General features: G+C 40.4%; 3 protein-coding genes across 4 annotated transcripts; all 3 read left to right on the top strand.

The window, feature by feature from the left end:
• Positions 1-284: 284 nt before the first annotated feature.
• On the top strand, positions 285-4,249 carry LOC120458275 (ubiquitin carboxyl-terminal hydrolase CYLD). The gene is made up of 11 exons (XM_039645867.1): positions 285-382; positions 903-1,079; positions 1,134-1,345; positions 2,138-2,369; positions 2,530-2,705; positions 2,767-2,921; positions 2,981-3,199; positions 3,260-3,494; positions 3,553-3,694; positions 3,747-3,943; positions 4,014-4,249. Exons 2-11 carry the CDS (start codon positions 919-921, stop codon positions 4,205-4,207), a joined length of 1,923 nt encoding a protein of 640 aa, XP_039501801.1. The 5' UTR covers positions 285-382; positions 903-918; the 3' UTR covers positions 4,208-4,249.
• A 488-nt stretch (positions 4,250-4,737) lies between these two features.
• LOC120454836 (heart- and neural crest derivatives-expressed protein 2) lies at positions 4,738-7,376 on the top strand. Of its 2 annotated transcripts, XM_039640318.2 has the most exons (4): positions 4,738-4,912; positions 5,063-5,259; positions 5,488-5,643; positions 7,216-7,364. In XM_039640318.2, the coding sequence occupies exons 1-4, from the start codon at positions 4,822-4,824 to the stop codon at positions 7,294-7,296; spliced, it is 525 nt and encodes a 174-aa protein (XP_039496252.1). In that variant the 5' UTR covers positions 4,738-4,821; the 3' UTR covers positions 7,297-7,364. The 2 variants fall into 2 exon arrangements, with proteins under 2 accessions (XP_039496252.1, XP_039496262.1); XM_039640328.1 differs by lacking the exon at positions 5,488-5,643 and having other exon boundaries at positions 7,216-7,376.
• Positions 7,377-7,741: 365 nt separating this feature from the next.
• LOC120443683 (E3 ubiquitin-protein ligase Ufd4) lies at positions 7,742-18,103 on the top strand. The gene is made up of 8 exons (XM_039622922.2): positions 7,742-7,875; positions 8,978-9,014; positions 9,516-9,655; positions 9,719-11,438; positions 11,499-11,730; positions 11,791-12,009; positions 12,117-17,700; positions 17,764-18,103. The coding sequence occupies exons 3-8, from the start codon at positions 9,516-9,518 to the stop codon at positions 18,044-18,046; spliced, it is 8,178 nt and encodes a 2,725-aa protein (XP_039478856.2). The 5' UTR covers positions 7,742-7,875; positions 8,978-9,014; the 3' UTR covers positions 18,047-18,103.
• Positions 18,104-18,198: the final 95 nt, after the last annotated feature.

Here is an 18,198-nt window from a genome sequence, read left to right as displayed (position 1 = left end):
ATTTTGTCAATTGTTGACGGCCAGAGCAGGCTTGAACACTTTTTTACCCTTCCATAAAGAAAAAAATAAATATTAGAATATATTTAAAACTATTTCTTATACATAAGTCAAAACTTTGTTAAAACTTTATGAATGTTTGATATAGCAAACGACATGTAACTAATCGTAATATATTTTTACATACCCAAAACAAAAATAAAATGTGGTAATAAATAGTTATTTGAAAACTGATTCCTTTACTTTTTTTAAAGGAATACCCCCAATAAATGTCAATTGCGGTAAAATCGATAACGATAACCAGAATTTATTCCAATCGCATTCTAAAAGACACAAATTTTATAAATACTAAACCTAAATAAAGGATATAAACACCTTTTTATTTGTTGGTCCAATTCATGTGTTTTGTATTGAAATACAAAAAGGGTTTTGCTAAAAAATGAGTTGGTCATTTGGTATATAAGTCGACAGCAACATTACTAAACCAATGCAGTGACGATTGTTGTGTGTCATTGTTTTTATCAAATAGTGAAAACTTGCTAACAAATTGGGATTGTTATGAATGTATTTCATTTTACTTTATTTGTTCAGTCCTTGGCAAAGAAATACGAATGCAATATTGCGATAAGTGTAAAAACAATGGAGTGCTTATTAAACTAATGTTACAGCAACCTGATGTCTCTTACATACTTACGTACATATGTATGTAACAAACTACAAGCGAAAACAGTTACATCCGAAATCCGTTACATCAATAATCGTTGATGCTTTCGTTTTAACAGCTTTGACTCGGCTAATATAGTACTCTCTTGTCAAATATATAAATTCTTTCTTAAAAATACCATTTATGACCAATTTATTTTTTATACATTTTTATTTCATTACTAATAAATACGTTGTTGCAGCCTTTAGTTGGAAATAATGAATTCCAAATCCGATTATGAAGGAGAAAAAGAAAAAAAGTTGACCATAACAAATAGATTCGGGGATTCCCTGGAAAACTATGAACTATCCAACGAGAGCGAGCACAAGACCCATGTTTACCCCAAAAAGATTCCTAACCGAAAAAATGGAATTTTAAAGTAAGTAGCTAAACTGCTTAAATTCATCTAAAGCTTATGCTTTTCGATTTTTAGAAACAGCGAAACAAACCATAGTGCCGTAGAAAATCCCCATCTCGAGGATGTGGACTTGGCAGACATTTTGGGCACAAATTGGCCAAAACGAGCGGGACCAGCTGCAATGATCTTAAACAACAAAAGTAAAACGGATCCTAGCAATTCTGAAGACTTCATTTTAAAACCAACGTCTCCCATATTAACAAAAATAGAAGCAGAGGAACCTTTACGTAAGTTTATTTTTTTTTTTTGTTAAAGCTATTACCAAAAATATAATAATCAAAAATTGAATAAAGATCACAAGCCCATTAATCCCGTCTGTGCGGTCGTATAAATGTCTAAATCTCGAGAACTATACAAACTAGTTCTAGTTAGTGCAATCTTCAAGCAGTCGCTTTACTGCTTGCTAATACATTCAATTTCTGCCTGCTACAGCACTCGCTCTACTGCTTGCATTTTTCCAATTGTCTCTCACTACCTTTAGCTAAGTAACGGGTATGTAATAGTCGCTCTATTTGAATATAGCGTTCACTGTTGTTAACAATGTAATTATCGACACGTTACAGTTTTCGTAAGACTTGTATTCACGTTGCTTCCTTGCAAAACACCACGCAATGAAAATGTGTATTTATTTATAGATCGCCGGTCAAATACATAAGAACACATATATTCTATTTACGTTCACGTTAAACGCTAGTTCTCTGAGTTTATATATGCAGTTTGTTGAGGAGTTTTATTTGTTCTGCACTTTCCCAAAGTTCTCAATTGCTGAAAAACATAAATATTAATAAAGAAATTGAATTGTGAATTGAATTGCGGCTTCTAAAAATGAATATATACCAACAAAAATTATCTTCTGACTCGGATATCCACAATAATATTCCACTAACAGTTCTAGAATTTTATTCACCAAGTTCATTGCCCGAAGAACTAGGTATGATCTATTATGAAACCGTTACGCTTTTTTACTTTCGAGTTTTAAACAATCGGAAAGAAATTTTTCATTTATGTTTTTGTCTTAGGTTTTACAATCGCTGATTACCAACCTCTGATTGAAATACCTGGAACTGAGCTAGCGATTGGTTCCCTTGTAGAAGTCACGAATCCCGGAGTATGTGAAGATTTATATGGCGTTATAAGATGGATAGGTATACCTCCTGGCCCCCAAAAAAACGTACTCGTTGGAATCGAGGTAGAAGACGAATCCAACTTGAAAAATGTTGTGGCATCGGATGGGCGGCACAATGGCGTACGGTATGTCGTAATTTTAAACATTTAATTTATACATAGGTACTTATACTAAGGTGTTGAAGTCAATAAAAGTTTGTTTAAGTAATCTAACTTTATTTTCGCATTATTCGAAATTTCATATTGTCTACTAAATACTAGCTTTTGTGTTCTGTATTTTTTTTAGCTTATTTACTTGCCACGATGGTCGAGCTATTTTTGTACCAGCCAACAGATGCACCGCTGACCGGCGATTTGCTGATGTAGATAATACCATTGCTGCAAACAGAGTTTCCAGTAATCATGCAAAGAAATTTGGCGTCGCTGACTGCCCTGCTATTTATGGCTCAATACCACCATTAGGTAAGATAATAAAAAATATATAAATAAAGGAAAGGACTTTATGAAGCTATTTATTTACAAGAAATACACAACTCCGATGAGCTTGCAAGCATATGCGGAAAGTTCAAAGGAATACAAGGACACCATAATTCCTGCTACCTTGATGCAACTCTATTTTCCATGTTCACTTTCACCAGTGTTTTTGATTCAATTCTGTACAGACGTCCGGGCCCACAAGTAAGATAGTCAATTAATTTGAATGGCCTTCCAAATACAAATTGTTTTATTTTCGACAGGATATTCGAAATTACAGTGAAGTTCAGAAGGTTTTGCGCGATGAAATCGTCAATCCATTGCGGAAAAATGTTTTCGTTCGATCTGATCGTGTAATGAAGCTGCGCGAGCTCCTAGACCAGCTAAGTTCGGTCAGCGGTCTCACCTGCGAAGAAAAAGATCCTGAAGAGTTCCTGAATAGTTTGCTCTCACAAATTATGCGAGTTGAACCGTTTTTAAAGGTGCTTGTTGTACTCATACTGCTATGACATTTATAATATAAAAGTTTACATATTTTTTAGCTAAGCTCGGGACAAGATTCATATTTTTACCAACTATTTGTGGAAAAGGATGAGAAATTAACATTACCGAGTGTGCAACAACTGTTTGAGCAAAGTTTCCACTCATCGGATATAAAACTAAAGGAAGTTCCTTCTTGTTTTATTATTCAAATGCCTCGTTTCGGAAAGAACTACAAGATGTATCCAAGAATCTTGCCATCGCAGGTTCTTGATGTCACAGATATAATTGAAAATTGTAGGTACTCGCAGGCTAACAATTTGCATTTCGAGTCCTAATGATATTAAATTTGTAGCTCCTCGACAGTGCTCACTTTGTGGCAAACTAGCTGAATACGAGTGCCGGGATTGTTTTGGTAGCTTGCAGGCTGGATCAGGGCTGGAATGCACCGCTTTTTGTCCTAAATGTCTGAAAACATTTCACAGTCACATCAAAAGGTGTGTTAACTCTTATCAAACGAAAAAAACCTTCTAAGATCGTATTTTTCAGAACCAATCATGTGTCGAAAAAGATTTATAGTCCAAAGGAATTTAAAATCATGGCAGAGCACATGGTTGTCCCGCGATTGTACATGGAGTTATTTGCTGTCGTCTGCATAGAAACGTCTCATTACGTGGCGTTCGTCAAGTCTGGATCCGGACCTGATGCTCCATGGTGTTTCTTCGATTCAATGGCTGATAGAAAAGGCAAGCTGAACTTTAGAAATTCATTAATTCAACTTTCTAGATTCTAATACTTGCGCAAATATTTTTCCAGGCGAACAGAATGGATACAATATACCTGAAATTACGTGTGTTCCAGAATTAACACAGTGGCTCTCGGAAGAGGGCGCACGATCTATAAATGAAACTTCAACGAACGATAAAGTATTACCTGAACACGCTAAGCGTATTTTTTGCGATGCCTATATGTGTCTGTACCAAAGCACAGATATTATGATGTACCATTAGAGCAAATTTATCAATAAATAAAATGAACGCAATACAATTTTTGTAAAAATCGCATGGGAAATGTAATTATTAATGGTTATTGCTCTGATATTTAACAAATGTTAATACTGGGGAAATTTTCCTAAACAGCTAAAAAAAAAAAACAGTTACTTATTAACTAAGCTGCACAGCTTGCGTATACTTATATTTATTTTACAAAAAGATTCTTAGAAATATGAAGATCTTTTGGTGAGGAGGAGTGTTCGGGGAGACTTTTGAAACCGGACTGATAAATGAAATAAAAAATCAACAGAAATGCGGATCACTAGACCATGAAAGGCAGGTCATATCCCGGATATATATGGAAGTGTGTATACACAGGGGTACATACAAATCTTGAAGAGATTGAACACCATTGGTCGACGGAGATGTTACAAAACGGCGGCGATTGCGATTGGTGGATTTTGAGGGAGGATATCCAGATGCTGTGCATTCGGCGCACATTCACTGAACAAGTGAAAAGTTTTTCAGTTACTTCCCAGACAGCAAAGACGAGTTTTACTTGCCGTACTATCGCGAAAATGTCGATCTTAAGCCGCGAATTTACTTTGGATTTAAATAAGTTCAATTAGAAAATGTTTACAAATTCTGTAGCCTTGCCGTGTGAATATTCAACCATGTTTTATAACTCAATCTATAATACATCAACCATGTTTGACATGAAACGTAAATATTTAAACCATTCTTCTTACTAGTTAAAGTTGGAATAGTGATTTGTGATACTACCTTTAGTTATAGTACAAAAGCGACCATTATTTCACGTTTCTTGTGTGCATTGAAATTGAAAGTAATGAATATATTTGCCAATTGTTTCAGACTCGGAAAGTCAAGTGCAGCAGCAGATATATAACACAAATCACCTAGGATATGTGCCAGCATCAAATACTCGGATTGTTAAGAAACGTAATACAGCTAACAAGAAGGAGAGAAGGCGAACCCAAAGCATAAACAATGCGTTTTCCTATCTGCGTGAAAAGATTCCCAATGTTCCTACAGATACTAAATTATCAAAGGTAATTGCACCGACGGAGATACAATCTTAAGTATAAAATGTGGATATAGAAGTTTTCAATATTTCTCTGTCTTAAATTTGTTTACATATTTTCATTTTGTTTAAGAGTTTTGTGTTACAATTAAGGTACAGCGGAAAGTAGAAATTCTATCCTATTCCATAAAAACATAATCAATTATTTGCACAATTTGGAGAACATTTGTGACTGTTTGCTTGGTTTATTTAACAGATTAAAACATTGAAGCTGGCCATATTGTACATAAACTACTTAGTTAATGTTCTTGATGGAGATCAGGATCCAAAAGGCGGATTTCGAGCCGAACTTAAGCCGGTCAGCCGTAAGATTTGTAGCGAAAAGAAGCACTGCTTAAAATCAGAGATTCAAGTAAGAGAATCACAACATATGTGCCACGAAACTAGTTATTATTTTAAAATGTACTTTTTCCTTTAATTTACAAACAAATTCCAAGAAACATTCAATTTGATTGATAGCGGTTTTCAGTTTTGCATATCTACACTTCAGTTATGTTAATCCGACGGAACAACAATTTGGATAATTTTTACTCTTTATTCTTGGCGCTTTTCATATATTAAAAGAAAAAAAATGTTTGATTAAATTACTTAGTAATTTATTGTAAGTGTAAGTAATAAGTGGGTAGCATTAAAAGGCGTTGAGACTCCAAAAGTTAATTGATATCTAATCCAAAAACATGCCATGATTTTTGTTGTACAGAGATATAGATAAACACAATAATTCCGCTCGAAGGGGCGTATTATTTGTTTTTTTATATATAGTTATAATTCTAGTCTTCTATTTGTTTTTTTTTGTTTTATTTCGTTGAGATCTGTGCTCGGAATTTGTATTTTTTCTGGAACACAAGATATTTTCTCCCCCTTTTTTGTGCACTGGGGTAGATATCTCAATTGTTTGTTTATTATAAGGAACAAAAGCACTTGACTTTATAAAAGAGCATTTTACGTTTTGCCCTCAAGGAAATAAGAACTATACGTAAGCCTAATGCTATTTCCCCTTACAATCCGGAGATAAAAACTCTATTGATTGTAGATATTTTCCAAATGAAAGTGGGGTGCCATGTTTAGCTTCAAAAATCGACTTTCGAAATATATATGGGTCCAGTGACCAGTTGTAAGTTGTACTTTATTGTGCAATTTCGGAAGTGATAAACCACAGACGCCTGCAGCCGTAATTGAGAATCCATGCTAACCAACCGCCTCCTTCACAAAATGGGGGTGAAATAATGGCTGGGAACATTTATTTAATAGGGCAATCTGGCTTTAGATCTGAATGCCAGAAACAAGTGTCTAAGTGGTGCTTCAAAAACATTTAATCCATTAGGGGTTTGATTAATTAAGTGCCTTGTCAGAAGACTTATTTTGGAAATATTTGTTTTGAAGTATTCTTTTTGTTTTTCAAAATTATTGAACTTGTAACTTTTGTAAGGTAGCAAGTAAAATTTGTTATTTTTTTTCAGCAGGTAGCTTTTTCTACTGATATCGATAAAAGAAGTAAGAGGAGAGAAGTGAACATATGTACATACATATATGCCCTATTGTTTTTTTGGTAAAAGTGTATGTGGATGTTGTCTTTATCTGGGACTCACAAACAATTAGAACATAGCTACATTTCTAAATAAAATAGTAAAGTGTTTCCATAGTGCTTCCGTGCACGTGTTATATTTTTGTTTACTTCTTAATTGTCTATTTGTGGGTACAAGTTGTATACAAAAAAAGAAAACTATGACCTGTATAAACAAAATGAGTTAGTCAAATGCAGTGCTTTGAAATCCACAAATTGAGTTTCCAATAGTCAAGTACGCAAATTCGATCTAGTTCAACTTAAATTCGATATTGAACATACATTAATGAGTCTGTTAGGAAAAGTTATGATTAAGCTGAAATTATTAACTCCATTAAGGAATTCCAATATCCATTTCAGAATGTTCCATTGTCGACCAAGGGCCGTACGGGTTGGCCACAAGATGTTTGGGCTTCGGAGCTTATTCCAGAACATAACTAAGCCCGTAACTTACTTAAATGATATTTCATTATATTTATGTAAATATTAATAATCTATTTATAAAAAGAAAATAATAAAAGTAATCACACAGAACTAAACCTTTTTATTTATCTTTAGGAAACCATTTTATAAAGTAGAATTCCTAATTTTAACGTAAAAAGAAGTTGTAAGCTAATTTAGCTGCAAATTATTTGATAAAACATTCGCTGATCGGAGATCTGAGATTCATAAAAATAATAATCACTTTCACGTCGGATTTGCTAGAATATTTGTAGAATACCCATTGTCTCTACTTTAACAAAAGCTTAAACGATTGTAGGCAAAAGTTTAAAAACATTTACATTACCAGAAACGCTTTATTAGCAAGTGCGAATGCCCCTATTTTATGACTACGAATGTAATCGGAAATCGATAGATTGCTAAAGTATCGTCCACATGTCATCTCTATAATCAATTTTCGAGCTGCGCTGCTGGATATTTGTGTGAATAAAAATAGTGTTGTGTATTGAGTAATTATTAATAAGCAGCCTTAAAAAATATTGCAAGCACTAGCAAAATATTCAATATAATGCAAACAAGGTAAACCAATTCGATTCACCAACGGTTTTCTAAAGATTTGTGTATTTTTCATCTGCATATGGATGTATGTGTGCGTGCAGAGACACGACACTAATGTTAATAAATAATGGACAATTACATTACGTGCACATGATTTCGTGTTGGTGCACATATGTATTGTGACCTGTGTACATAGCTTGTCAAAGACAATGGTTATTACAACTACGTTTTTATGTAACTCCATTGTTGGGATTTTAGAAAAGAAAGGTCTTTAAATTATACATACACAACTGGTAGTTCGTTAAGGGAGAAAAAGAATGTAGTGTCATCATTCATACAATTTTTGCAATTCTTTGGCAACATTCAAATTTAATTACCTTTTGTGAATTGCTAAAACGTAAAACGGGACATCCTTCGTTTTTATCATTTGCAAGAAAAAGTATCAAGTGAAATTGAAAAAGTGATTACATACATGCACATGTATGGGTACGTGTATATCGGTACATATCGATGTACATATGTTTATTTTGTTGATTTTCAAAACAGTTTTCTAGCACTTGCCGTTATCTTGTATGAAAACAATTCGTGTATGTACAATCGTATATATGTACATACATATATTATAACATTATTGACGAACTTCGAGTCATCGGTGAAATTTTAGTGAGTTAAAATGGCACAACGCAATTTCCCTCCAACTATCTCTTTGTGCTCCATGTGTGCTATGCAGTTGGCAATTCGGGTTGCTCAAAAAGGAATGATTTGTTATCCAATTGGCTAATCGCATATTGCCAATAAATCTCTATAAGAATGATGAAATATGTACATGTATATGTACATTCCCATAAGAAAAGATTGGTTGGTTAAAATTTTGTTGATTTATTGAAATAGTAATATAATTATGTTTTTGTTAATTTTTCATGGCTAACGTATCTATGTTTGCCAATTGAAAAATGCCTAGCAACGCCAAGTTGTCTTCTTATCTGGATAATGATTTCACAATTATTTTAATCCAGAAACTAAATCCAATATGGGCTTTATTAAACCATTTATATACATATATGAACATTGTGAGTCATTAAAATATTAATTTTAATGTACGTGTAATTCTTGTCTTTTTCAGTTTTGGTATAGAAGCATAAATCAAATTTCGATTTGCGGTAAGTTAAAAGAACATTTAAATATTAAACATATTGAGTTAAGTTAGGCAGAAGAGCAAGCCATTCTAAAAAATTCAAATAAGGAAAAGTCATCTCCAAGAAGAATGACGTTTTCTTATTGATTACAAAAGTAAGTAATTACGTGTTGTACTGAGTTATTGGCTAAGTAAAAAACAAAAGTATACTGCAAACAACCAAAGGTAAAATAAAAATAAATGCATTTAGATTCAATTCGTACGTAGAGATTTAGTTCAGATCATCCAAATTCGTAAGAACTGTCGGGAATACATTACAGTATGTATTAGTTTTAAGTTTAGAAGCGTCGCATATCTGTATTCTAAGTCTATATATACAGTAACTTTCTTTTTAGTTGGACATAAGAAATCCATTTAAGGGTTACACGGCTCGTTTGTTGATTTGTGTCCCAGCTGTCAATACATTACATGTATAATAGTCACAGCTTTAAAGTCAATATTCAAAATTTTGTTGTTCTCCTTACAGATGGGCGATGTCGACCCCGAGACGCTGCTGGAATGGTTGTCCATGGGACAAGGAGATGAGCGGGATATGCAACTGATCGCACTGGAGCAGCTGTGTATGCTGCTCCTGATGTCCGATAATGTAGATCGTTGCTTCGAAAGGTACTACTGACACTAATAGAATATTTTACATTTGATCACTAATCTACTTATCCCCAACATCAGTTGCCCTCCTCGAACATTTTTACCGGCGCTGTGTAAGATATTCCTGGACGAACTTGCACCTGAAAATGTACTCGAGGTCACTGCGCGAGCCATCACCTATTACCTGGATGTTTCGGCTGAGTGCACCAGGCGTATCGTTTCAATTGATGGCGCCATCAAAGCCATATGCAATCATTTAGTGGTTGCCGATCTATCATCGCGCACATCTCGCGATCTTGCCGAGCAATGTATCAAGGTGCTCGAGCTGATTTGCACCCGAGAGGCGGGCGCCGTCTTCGAGGGCGGCGGCCTCAACTGCGTCCTGTCCTTCATTCGGGACTGTGGCTCGCAGGTTCACAAGGACACCTTACACTCGGCCATGTCCGTGGTATCCAGGCTCTGCACCAAGGTGGAGCCCAACACCCCCTGCATTCAGAACTGCGTCGAGAGCCTGAGCACTCTGCTGCAGCACGAAGACTCAATGGTATCCGATGGAGCCCTTAAGTGCTTTGCCTCTGTAGCGGACCGATTCACACGAAAGTGGGTGGACCCAGCCCCATTGGCAGAGTACGGCCTGACAACCGAGTTGTTGAAGCGCCTGAAAAGTGTCGGAGGAAACAACCACTCTTCGCTATCAGCGGCTGGCAGTCAACCGACCAGCTCTAGCCAGCCCGTTGCAACCACAAACTCGGATGCCATTAATGAAAACGTTGCGGGATCTGCAACCATATCCAACAGCACAAAGGTTAAGTCATCTGATGCCGCTGCATCGCCGCAGTCGATATCAACTACGATTTCCTTGTTGTCCACACTTTGTCGCGGATCTCCTTCGATCACCCATGACATATTGCGATCCCAGTTGGCCGATGCCCTGGAAAGAGCTCTGCAGGGCGATGAGCGATGCGTGCTGGACTGCATGCGATTCGCGGATCTCTTGCTGTTATTATTGTTCGAGGGACGCCAAGCGTTAAACCGAGGAAGTAACAACCCGAATCAGGGACAATTGGCGCCTCGACCAAGACGTAATAATACAAACACCGATCGTACACATCGCCAGCTCATTGATTGCATACGATCGAAGGACTCGGAAGCCCTTCGCGAGGCCATCGAATCCGGCGGTATTGACGTCAATTGTATGGACGATGTGGGCCAAACACTTCTTAACTGGGCTTCGGCCTTCGGCACTTTGGAAATGGTAGAATATTTGTGTGAGAAAGGAGCCGATGTCAACAAGGGTCAACGAAGTTCGTCCCTACACTATGCCGCTTGTTTTGGTCGCCCGGCCATTGCGAAAATCCTGCTGAAATTCGGAGCCTATCCGGATTTGCGAGATGAAGATGGCAAAACACCATTGGATAAGGCGCGCGAAAGATTGGACGACGGCCATCGGGAGGTGGCGGCAATTTTGCAATCGCCCGGGGAGTGGATGTCTCCAGATCATTCGCTACTCAACAAAGATGGGAAAAAGTACACACTTATGGAGCCCCGGGGTGATCCGGAAATGGCGCCCATTTACCTAAAGGTGCTTCTGCCCATATTCTGTAGAACCTTCTTGGGTTCGATGCTGGGCAGCGTCCGGCGGGCCAGTTTGGCCCTGATTAAAAAGATTGTACAGTACGCGTACCCAACGGTGCTTCAAAGTCTCAGTGAAACCAGTTTTAGCGAAGATGCGGCGTCGACATCGGGGCAAAATGGTGGGAACCTACTTATTGAGGTGGTCGCCAGTGTCCTAGATAACGAGGTATAAACAACTTGCAATCATCATCACTCAAAACTAATTCCAATTTTAATGTTATTTCAGGATGACGATGACGGTCATTTAATAGTTTTAAACATTATTGAGGAAATTATGTGTAAAACACAGGAGGAATTCCTCGACCATTTTGCAAGGCTAGGAGTGTTTGCAAAGGTCCAAGCCCTGATGGACAATGATGCGGAGGAAATATATGTGCAATTACCAGGGAGCTCAGAGGAACCAGCCCCAACGCAAAGATCTTCGACCAGTATGGCTGTCACTCCTAGGTCAACTTCAGGTATAATATCCATACATTTGATCTGAAAACTTTTCTTATCGATCGGACAATCCCATTTAGATGATCCTATGGAGGACGCAAAGGAGATATTGCAAGGGAAACCCTATCATTGGCGTGAGTGGAGCATTTGCCGAGGCCGGGATTGCTTGTACGTCTGGTCGGACTCAGTGGCCCTTGAGCTTTCCAATGGCTCAAACGGATGGTTCCGCTTCATAATAGACGGCAAACTGGCAACGATGTACTCCAGTGGAAGCCCCGAGAACGGAAATGATAGTTCTGGTAAGCGAAGAATACCTCACATTGCTAGATAAATGAAAAAATTATTAAAGTTTTCCACTTATAAGAAACGGTGTTAGAGCATTTATTGATTTGTCTGTTCTTTTCAGAAAATCGTGGCGAGTTTCTTGAGAAACTAATGCGTGCTCGATCCTGCGTGATTGCAGGAGTTGTATCACAGCCAATTTTGCCCACTGCGAGTGCGCTTCGCTTAGTTGTTGGAAACTGGGTTCTGCAGTCACAGAAAACAAACCAACTTCAAATACACAACACCGAAGGCCACCAAGTTACCGTGCTGCAGGATGATTTGCCTGGTTTTATTTTTGAAAGTAATCGAGGAACGAAGCATACCTTCTCGGCAGAAACTGTCCTGGGTCCCGATTTCGCATCCGGTTGGTCAACGGCTAAAAAGAAGCGCAACAAGTCAAAGACGGAAGGTCAAAAGTTCCAGGTTCGAAACCTATCGCGGGAAATTTATAACAAGTACTTCAAGTCTGCGCAAACTATTCCTCGGGGCGCCGTAGCCATACTTACGGATATAGTGAAGCAAATTGAGCTATCCTTTGAGGAGCAGCACATGGCACCAAATGGAAACTGGGAGATCACACTTTCGGACGCCCTAATGAAGCTATCTCAACTAATACATGAAGACGGCGTTGTAAGCGCCTATGAAATGCATTCGTCGGGATTGGTACAAGCTTTGGTAGCCGTATTGTCGGTCAATCATTGGGAAACTAATTCACCTCGCTGCAAGCGAAACAAAATGCAAAAACAACGAGTTTCCGTATTCAAGAAATGTATACTGGAGGACAACGTCGAGTCTGCAACGAACAAACCAAGAACTAAAAGTACTGCAAGTATTTTAATTCAAAAGCTTGTGTCGGTTTTGGAAAGCACAGAGAAGCTGCCAGTGTACCTGTACGATACTCCGTGCACTGGATATAGTTTGCAAATTTTGCAGAAAAGACTTCGCTTCCGTTTGGAGCGTGCAGAATGCGAAAGCACATTGTTCGATCGATCGGGACGAACTCTTAAAATGGAACCATTGGCAACGATTGGACAACTTTCCAAATATCTACTGAAAATGGTGGCAAAACAATGGTACGACCTCGACCGGTCAACATACTTTTATTTGAAAAAAATTCGGGAGCATAGGACCGGAACCGTGTTTACGCACTCCTTTGATTTCGACGAGGAAGGCTTGTTATTCTACATTGGCTCCAATGCAAAGACGTGCGATTGGGTAAACCCAGCGCAATATGGTCTGGTGCAAGTGACAAGTTCGGAGGGAAAGACTTTACCCTATGGCAAACTAGAGGATATTCTATCTCGCGATAGCATCTCACTGAATTGTCACACCAAGGACAACAAAAAGGCTTGGTTCGCCATCGACTTGGGGGTCTATATAATTCCCACTGCTTATACGCTGCGCCATGCCCGCGGATATGGAAGATCGGCTTTGAGAAATTGGCTACTTCAAGGCTCAAAAGATGGCTTAACTTGGACCACCCTCAGCACACATGTGGATGACAAAAGTCTTGTGGAGCCTGGCAGCACAGCCACTTGGCCCATTACCTGTGCAACTGACGATTCCGTAAGGTACCGCCACATTAGAATCCAGCAAAATGGGCGCAATGCGTCTGGCCAGACTCATTATCTGAGTTTGAGTGGCTTCGAAATCTATGGGCGTGTAGTGGGAGTTGCCGATGATATCGGAAAGAGTGTTAAGGAAGCGGAGGCAAAAATAAGGCGCGAGAGGCGGCAGATAAGGGCACAGCTCAAGCACATGACCACCGGAGCACGAGTGATTCGTGGCGTCGACTGGCGTTGGGAGGAACAGGATGGATGTGCCGAGGGCACAATAACCGGCGAAATACACAACGGCTGGATCGATGTGAAGTGGGACCATGGCGTACGCAATTCCTATCGAATGGGAGCCGAAGGAAAGTACGATTTAAAGTTGGCTGATTGCGAGTATCTATCCGCCTTCGACGGAAATCAGTCGATAGGTACTGCGGGCACAGCTTCAAAAGCCAGTGAGAAAGGCAATACACTCACCTCTCGCAAATCGAGCTCTACTCCATCACTGCCCGAAGCCACTGAAAAGAATCAAAACACCGAGGGCGCGTCAAATCAAACCGTTTCGGCGGATAACTTGGCCTGGAAGCAGGCTGTGGAGACGATTGCTGAGAACGTATTTGCCTCGGCCAAGACACAGATTATATCAAACCAACTTGCTATGAACACCTCTTCCTCCAGGGAAGCTCGAGCCAAGCACAAGGAGTCTGGCACCAACCAAATTCATAAAGACAACATAAGTGGACCGTCACCTTTGAGCCGAGAGTTGGAGCACATTTCGGACTTGTCTGCCATCAACAACTCTATGCCGGCAATTAACTCGAGCATTGTTTCCGACCTAGCCACCATTTCGGAGAACTTATCACTAACTGAATTGTCCAAAGAAAATATATGCAGCGTCCTTACGCCTTCTTACAAGCCCGCTGAGAGTGTTACTGCGAGTCAGAGCTCAAGCCATCCGGATGTACAGAGTTCATCTCCGCGTGAGAACGATATCAAAAACATATCCAACATCGAGGAAAACAATAAGATGAACGCCAATAACTCGGTGAATAAGATATCCAAGGACCTGCTCGCGAATCTCCGAACCTCAAACATTGCTGGCTGTCCACCAGTCACACAACTTTCCACCGAAGCCCTCGAAATGATCGACAAAATGCGCGATGGCGTGGACATGATTCGGAACAACTCCAATAACATTCTGTCCACGGACACTTTCCCAGTGCCCTGCACAAATGTGCCAGTTGGCGTTAAGAAGACCCCGAAGGCTCAGGCTTTAATTAATCCAGATAATGCCAACCAGAAGCAAATTATAGTTACAACCGAAGAGTTCCCCACAAAGAGTTCAAAGAAGCCCAGTGTAACCTTGAAACCAGGTCAGCAACCAAATGCTGTGTTGTCAATCGTGGACATCAAGGATCCGCAGATTGCTACCGAAAACGTTTCCGTTCCCAGCCAGATGAGTATCAGTGTTCCTAATCTGACAACAACTTCAGCTTCGGAGGTCCCCTCGACTTCCGAAGTTGCTACCCACACCGGTTTGCTGGAGACATTTGCCGCAATCGCGCGTCGTCGTACCTCCCAAGGTACCAATATACAGGATAATCAGATTATGAATGCCGAAGCGAATGTGAACGAGCACGGCGATCAGAACGCATCAGGATCATTCCTCGGCCACTCGGTAACCAGTTTAGTTAAGTTGGCGTTGTCAAGCAACTTCCACTCGGGACTGCTCAGCACCGCACAGAGTTACCCAAGTTTATCGTCAAATAATAGCGAAAACATAGCTCCGTCGAACCCTACAAATACTTCTGCGGGACAGCAATCGGCATCCACTATTAATCATACCCTAACAATGAGTCTAACCTCCACATCGAGTGACAGTGAGCAAGTATCCCTGGAAGACTTTTTGGAGAGTTGCAGAGCGCCGGCGTTGTTGGGTGATTTGGACGATGAGGACGACATGGATGAGGACAACGATGAAGAGGAGAACGAGGACGAGTACGAAGAGGTTGGAAACACACTGCTGCAAGTGATGGTCTCCCGAAACTTGCTTACCTTTATGGATGACGAGGCAATGGAGAACAGGTTAGTCGGTGTGACAAAGCGCAAGTCCTGGGACGACGAGTTTGTTCTAAAGAGGCAGTTCTCCGCGTTGATACCAGCTTTCGATCCACGACCGGGCCGCACAAACGTCAACCAAACTTCCGATCTGGAAATATCCCCCCTTGGTGTCGAACTACCCAAACCCCAGCAAAGTGGGCCTGAGACTATCGAGCAGCCCTTGCTGGGCCTTAAACTGCGAGGTCCTGGAATCGGTGGCATACCCGAAGTGGAAATCGACCTGAGCAACACCGACTGGACCATATTCAGAGCGGTACAGGAATTACTTCAGTGCAGTCAGTTGAACAAGATGGACAAATTCCGAAAGATATGGGAGCCCACATACACCATTGTGTACAGGGAGGTATCACCCGAGGCACAGGACCCCACTTGCTTGGATCCAGAGGAGTTCCCGCAAACGCCCGATGTGTCCTCAAAGAGTGGTGCATCAACTTTGTCCCCCAACTCGCCCATGCACATCGGTTTCAACGTAGCCGATAATAACCTGTGCTCCGTGGACGATGTACTTGAGCTGCTCACTCAAATCAATGGTCTCAATCAGTCCGAAATCGATTCGGATGTCAAGGAGCACGGTGTATCGGTGTTGTCCGAAGATCTCTTCATCAGCAAGAAAATAACAAACAAACTGCAGCAGCAAATTCAGGATCCCCTGGTGCTTGCTAGCAACGCGCTGCCTAATTGGTGCGAGAACTTAAACCAATCCTGCCCGTTTCTGTTTCCATTTGAGACCAGGCAGTTGTACTTTAACTGCACATCGTTCGGAGCTTCGCGCAGCATAGTATGCCTACAGTCCCAGCGAGATGTCACTGTGGAACGTCAGAGGATACCCATCATGAGTCCGCGACGGGATGATCACGAATTCCGCATCGGGCGTCTTAAACACGAACGCGTTAAAGTTCCGCGAAACGAGGATCTGCTCATGTGGGCAATGCAGGTCATGAAGACTCACTGCAATCGCAAGTCCGTGCTGGAGGTTGAGTTTTTGGATGAGGAAGGAACTGGTTTGGGACCAACGTTGGAGTTCTATGCCTTGGTGGCCGCAGAAATTCAGCGTTCAGACCTTTGTATGTGGCTGTCTGACGATGATTTGGGCGAGGACACTGAAAGCTCGCCGCTGAGTGCGGAAGGGAACTCAAAACCTGTTGGGTATTACGTAAATCGCAGGGAGCACGGAATTTTCCCAGCACCGCTCCCGCAGAATACCGAAATTTGTGAGAAGGTTCTTAAATACTTCTGGTTCTTCGGCGTTTTTGTGGCAAAGGTTTTACAGGATATGCGCTTGGTGGACATACCATTATCAACATCATTTCTACAACTGCTTTGTCACAACAAAGTGTTATCACGTAATCTCCAAAAAGTCATTTCGGATAGACGAAATGGCGACCTTTCAGTCGTATCAGAAGAATCTGATATAGTAGAAACTTGCACTAAATTGCTGCGAACTGATTCCAACAAGTCAAATGCATTCGGCGGTATTCTGTCATTGGAGAACTTGAAAGAAATAGATCCAACTCGTTATCAATTCCTACAAGAAATGCAAAATCTTTTGATGCGGAAGCAGTCAATTGAGTTTGACGAGACGATAAGCGCAGAGAAGAAACAAGAGCTTATCAACGAGCTTAAGCTGCACACCCAAAATGGCTTGGAGGTGTCTCTCGAGGACTTGGCCCTTACGTTCACGTATCTGCCCAGTTCCTCGATCTATGGATACACCCAGGCTGAACTGCTGCCGAATGGATCGTCAGTGAACGTCACCATCGATAATCTGGAAGCGTACTGCGAACTGCTGATGAACTTCATACTGCAGGACGGAATCGCTCAGCAAATGAAGGCCTTTAGTGATGGGTTTAACGAAGTGTTTCCTCTAAAGAAGTTGGCCGCTTTTACTCCCTCAGAGGCGCGAATGATGATTTGTGGCGAGCAGTTCCCCCATTGGAGCCGAGAAGACATTATTTCATACACTGAACCAAAACTTGGTTACAACAAAGACAGGTTAGCTTAGAAACAGCTAGAGGTGTTTCAAATCATTACAATTAACTTATTCTTTAATTTCAGTCCCGGATTCCAACGCTTTGTTAACGTTTTGTTAAGCATGTCGGGAGACGAAAGGAAGGCGTTCCTCCAATTCACAACTGGTTGCAGTAGCCTGCCCCCAGGAGGACTGGCCAACCTTCATCCCCGACTGACAGTTGTCCGTAAGGTAGATGCTGGCGTTGGAAGCTATCCATCCGTGAACACATGCGTTCACTACTTAAAGCTTCCCGACTACCCAACTGAAGAGATCATGAAAGAGCGCTTGTTAACAGCAACTAAGGAAAAGGGGTTTCATTTAAATTAAACGATTTATTGTACTCGATATTCAAGTTAATAAAATTTGAACCTTTTGTTATTTAAAGAGCCCTGTTGCAAACCATTAGAAGCTATCATGTAAATATGTTCGCTGTTTAAGCTCATTGTATGTATGTAAGTTTAGATTACTTATATCTAAAG

The sequence above is a fragment of the Drosophila santomea genome, chromosome 2L (assembly GCF_016746245.2).
Source record: "Drosophila santomea strain STO CAGO 1482 chromosome 2L, Prin_Dsan_1.1, whole genome shotgun sequence".
NCBI lineage: Eukaryota > Metazoa > Arthropoda > Insecta > Diptera > Drosophilidae > Drosophila > Drosophila santomea.
This window is presented reverse-complemented; position numbering and strand designations above follow the sequence as displayed.

Coding starts and splice junctions, on each gene's coding strand:
- LOC120458275 (XM_039645867.1), top strand. CDS start 919: ATGAATTCCAAATCCGATTATGAAGGAGAAAAAGAAAAAAAGTTGACC. Junction 2,706..2,766: donor TGGCTCAATACCACCATTAG/GTAAGATAATAA, acceptor TTTATTTACAAG/AAATACACAACTCCGATGAG. Junction 3,200..3,259: donor GAGTTGAACCGTTTTTAAAG/GTGCTTGTTGTA, acceptor CATATTTTTTAG/CTAAGCTCGGGACAAGATTC.
- LOC120454836 (XM_039640318.2), top strand. CDS start 4,822: ATGTTTACAAATTCTGTAGCCTTGCCGTGTGAATATTCAACCATGTTT. Junction 5,260..5,487: donor CAGATACTAAATTATCAAAG/GTAATTGCACCG, acceptor TTTATTTAACAG/ATTAAAACATTGAAGCTGGC. Junction 5,644..7,215: donor GCTTAAAATCAGAGATTCAA/GTAAGAGAATCA, acceptor TATCCATTTCAG/AATGTTCCATTGTCGACCAA.
- LOC120443683 (XM_039622922.2), top strand. CDS start 9,516: ATGGGCGATGTCGACCCCGAGACGCTGCTGGAATGGTTGTCCATGGGA. Junction 11,439..11,498: donor CCAGTGTCCTAGATAACGAG/GTATAAACAACT, acceptor ATGTTATTTCAG/GATGACGATGACGGTCATTT. Junction 12,010..12,116: donor GAACGGAAATGATAGTTCTG/GTAAGCGAAGAA, acceptor TGTTCTTTTCAG/AAAATCGTGGCGAGTTTCTT.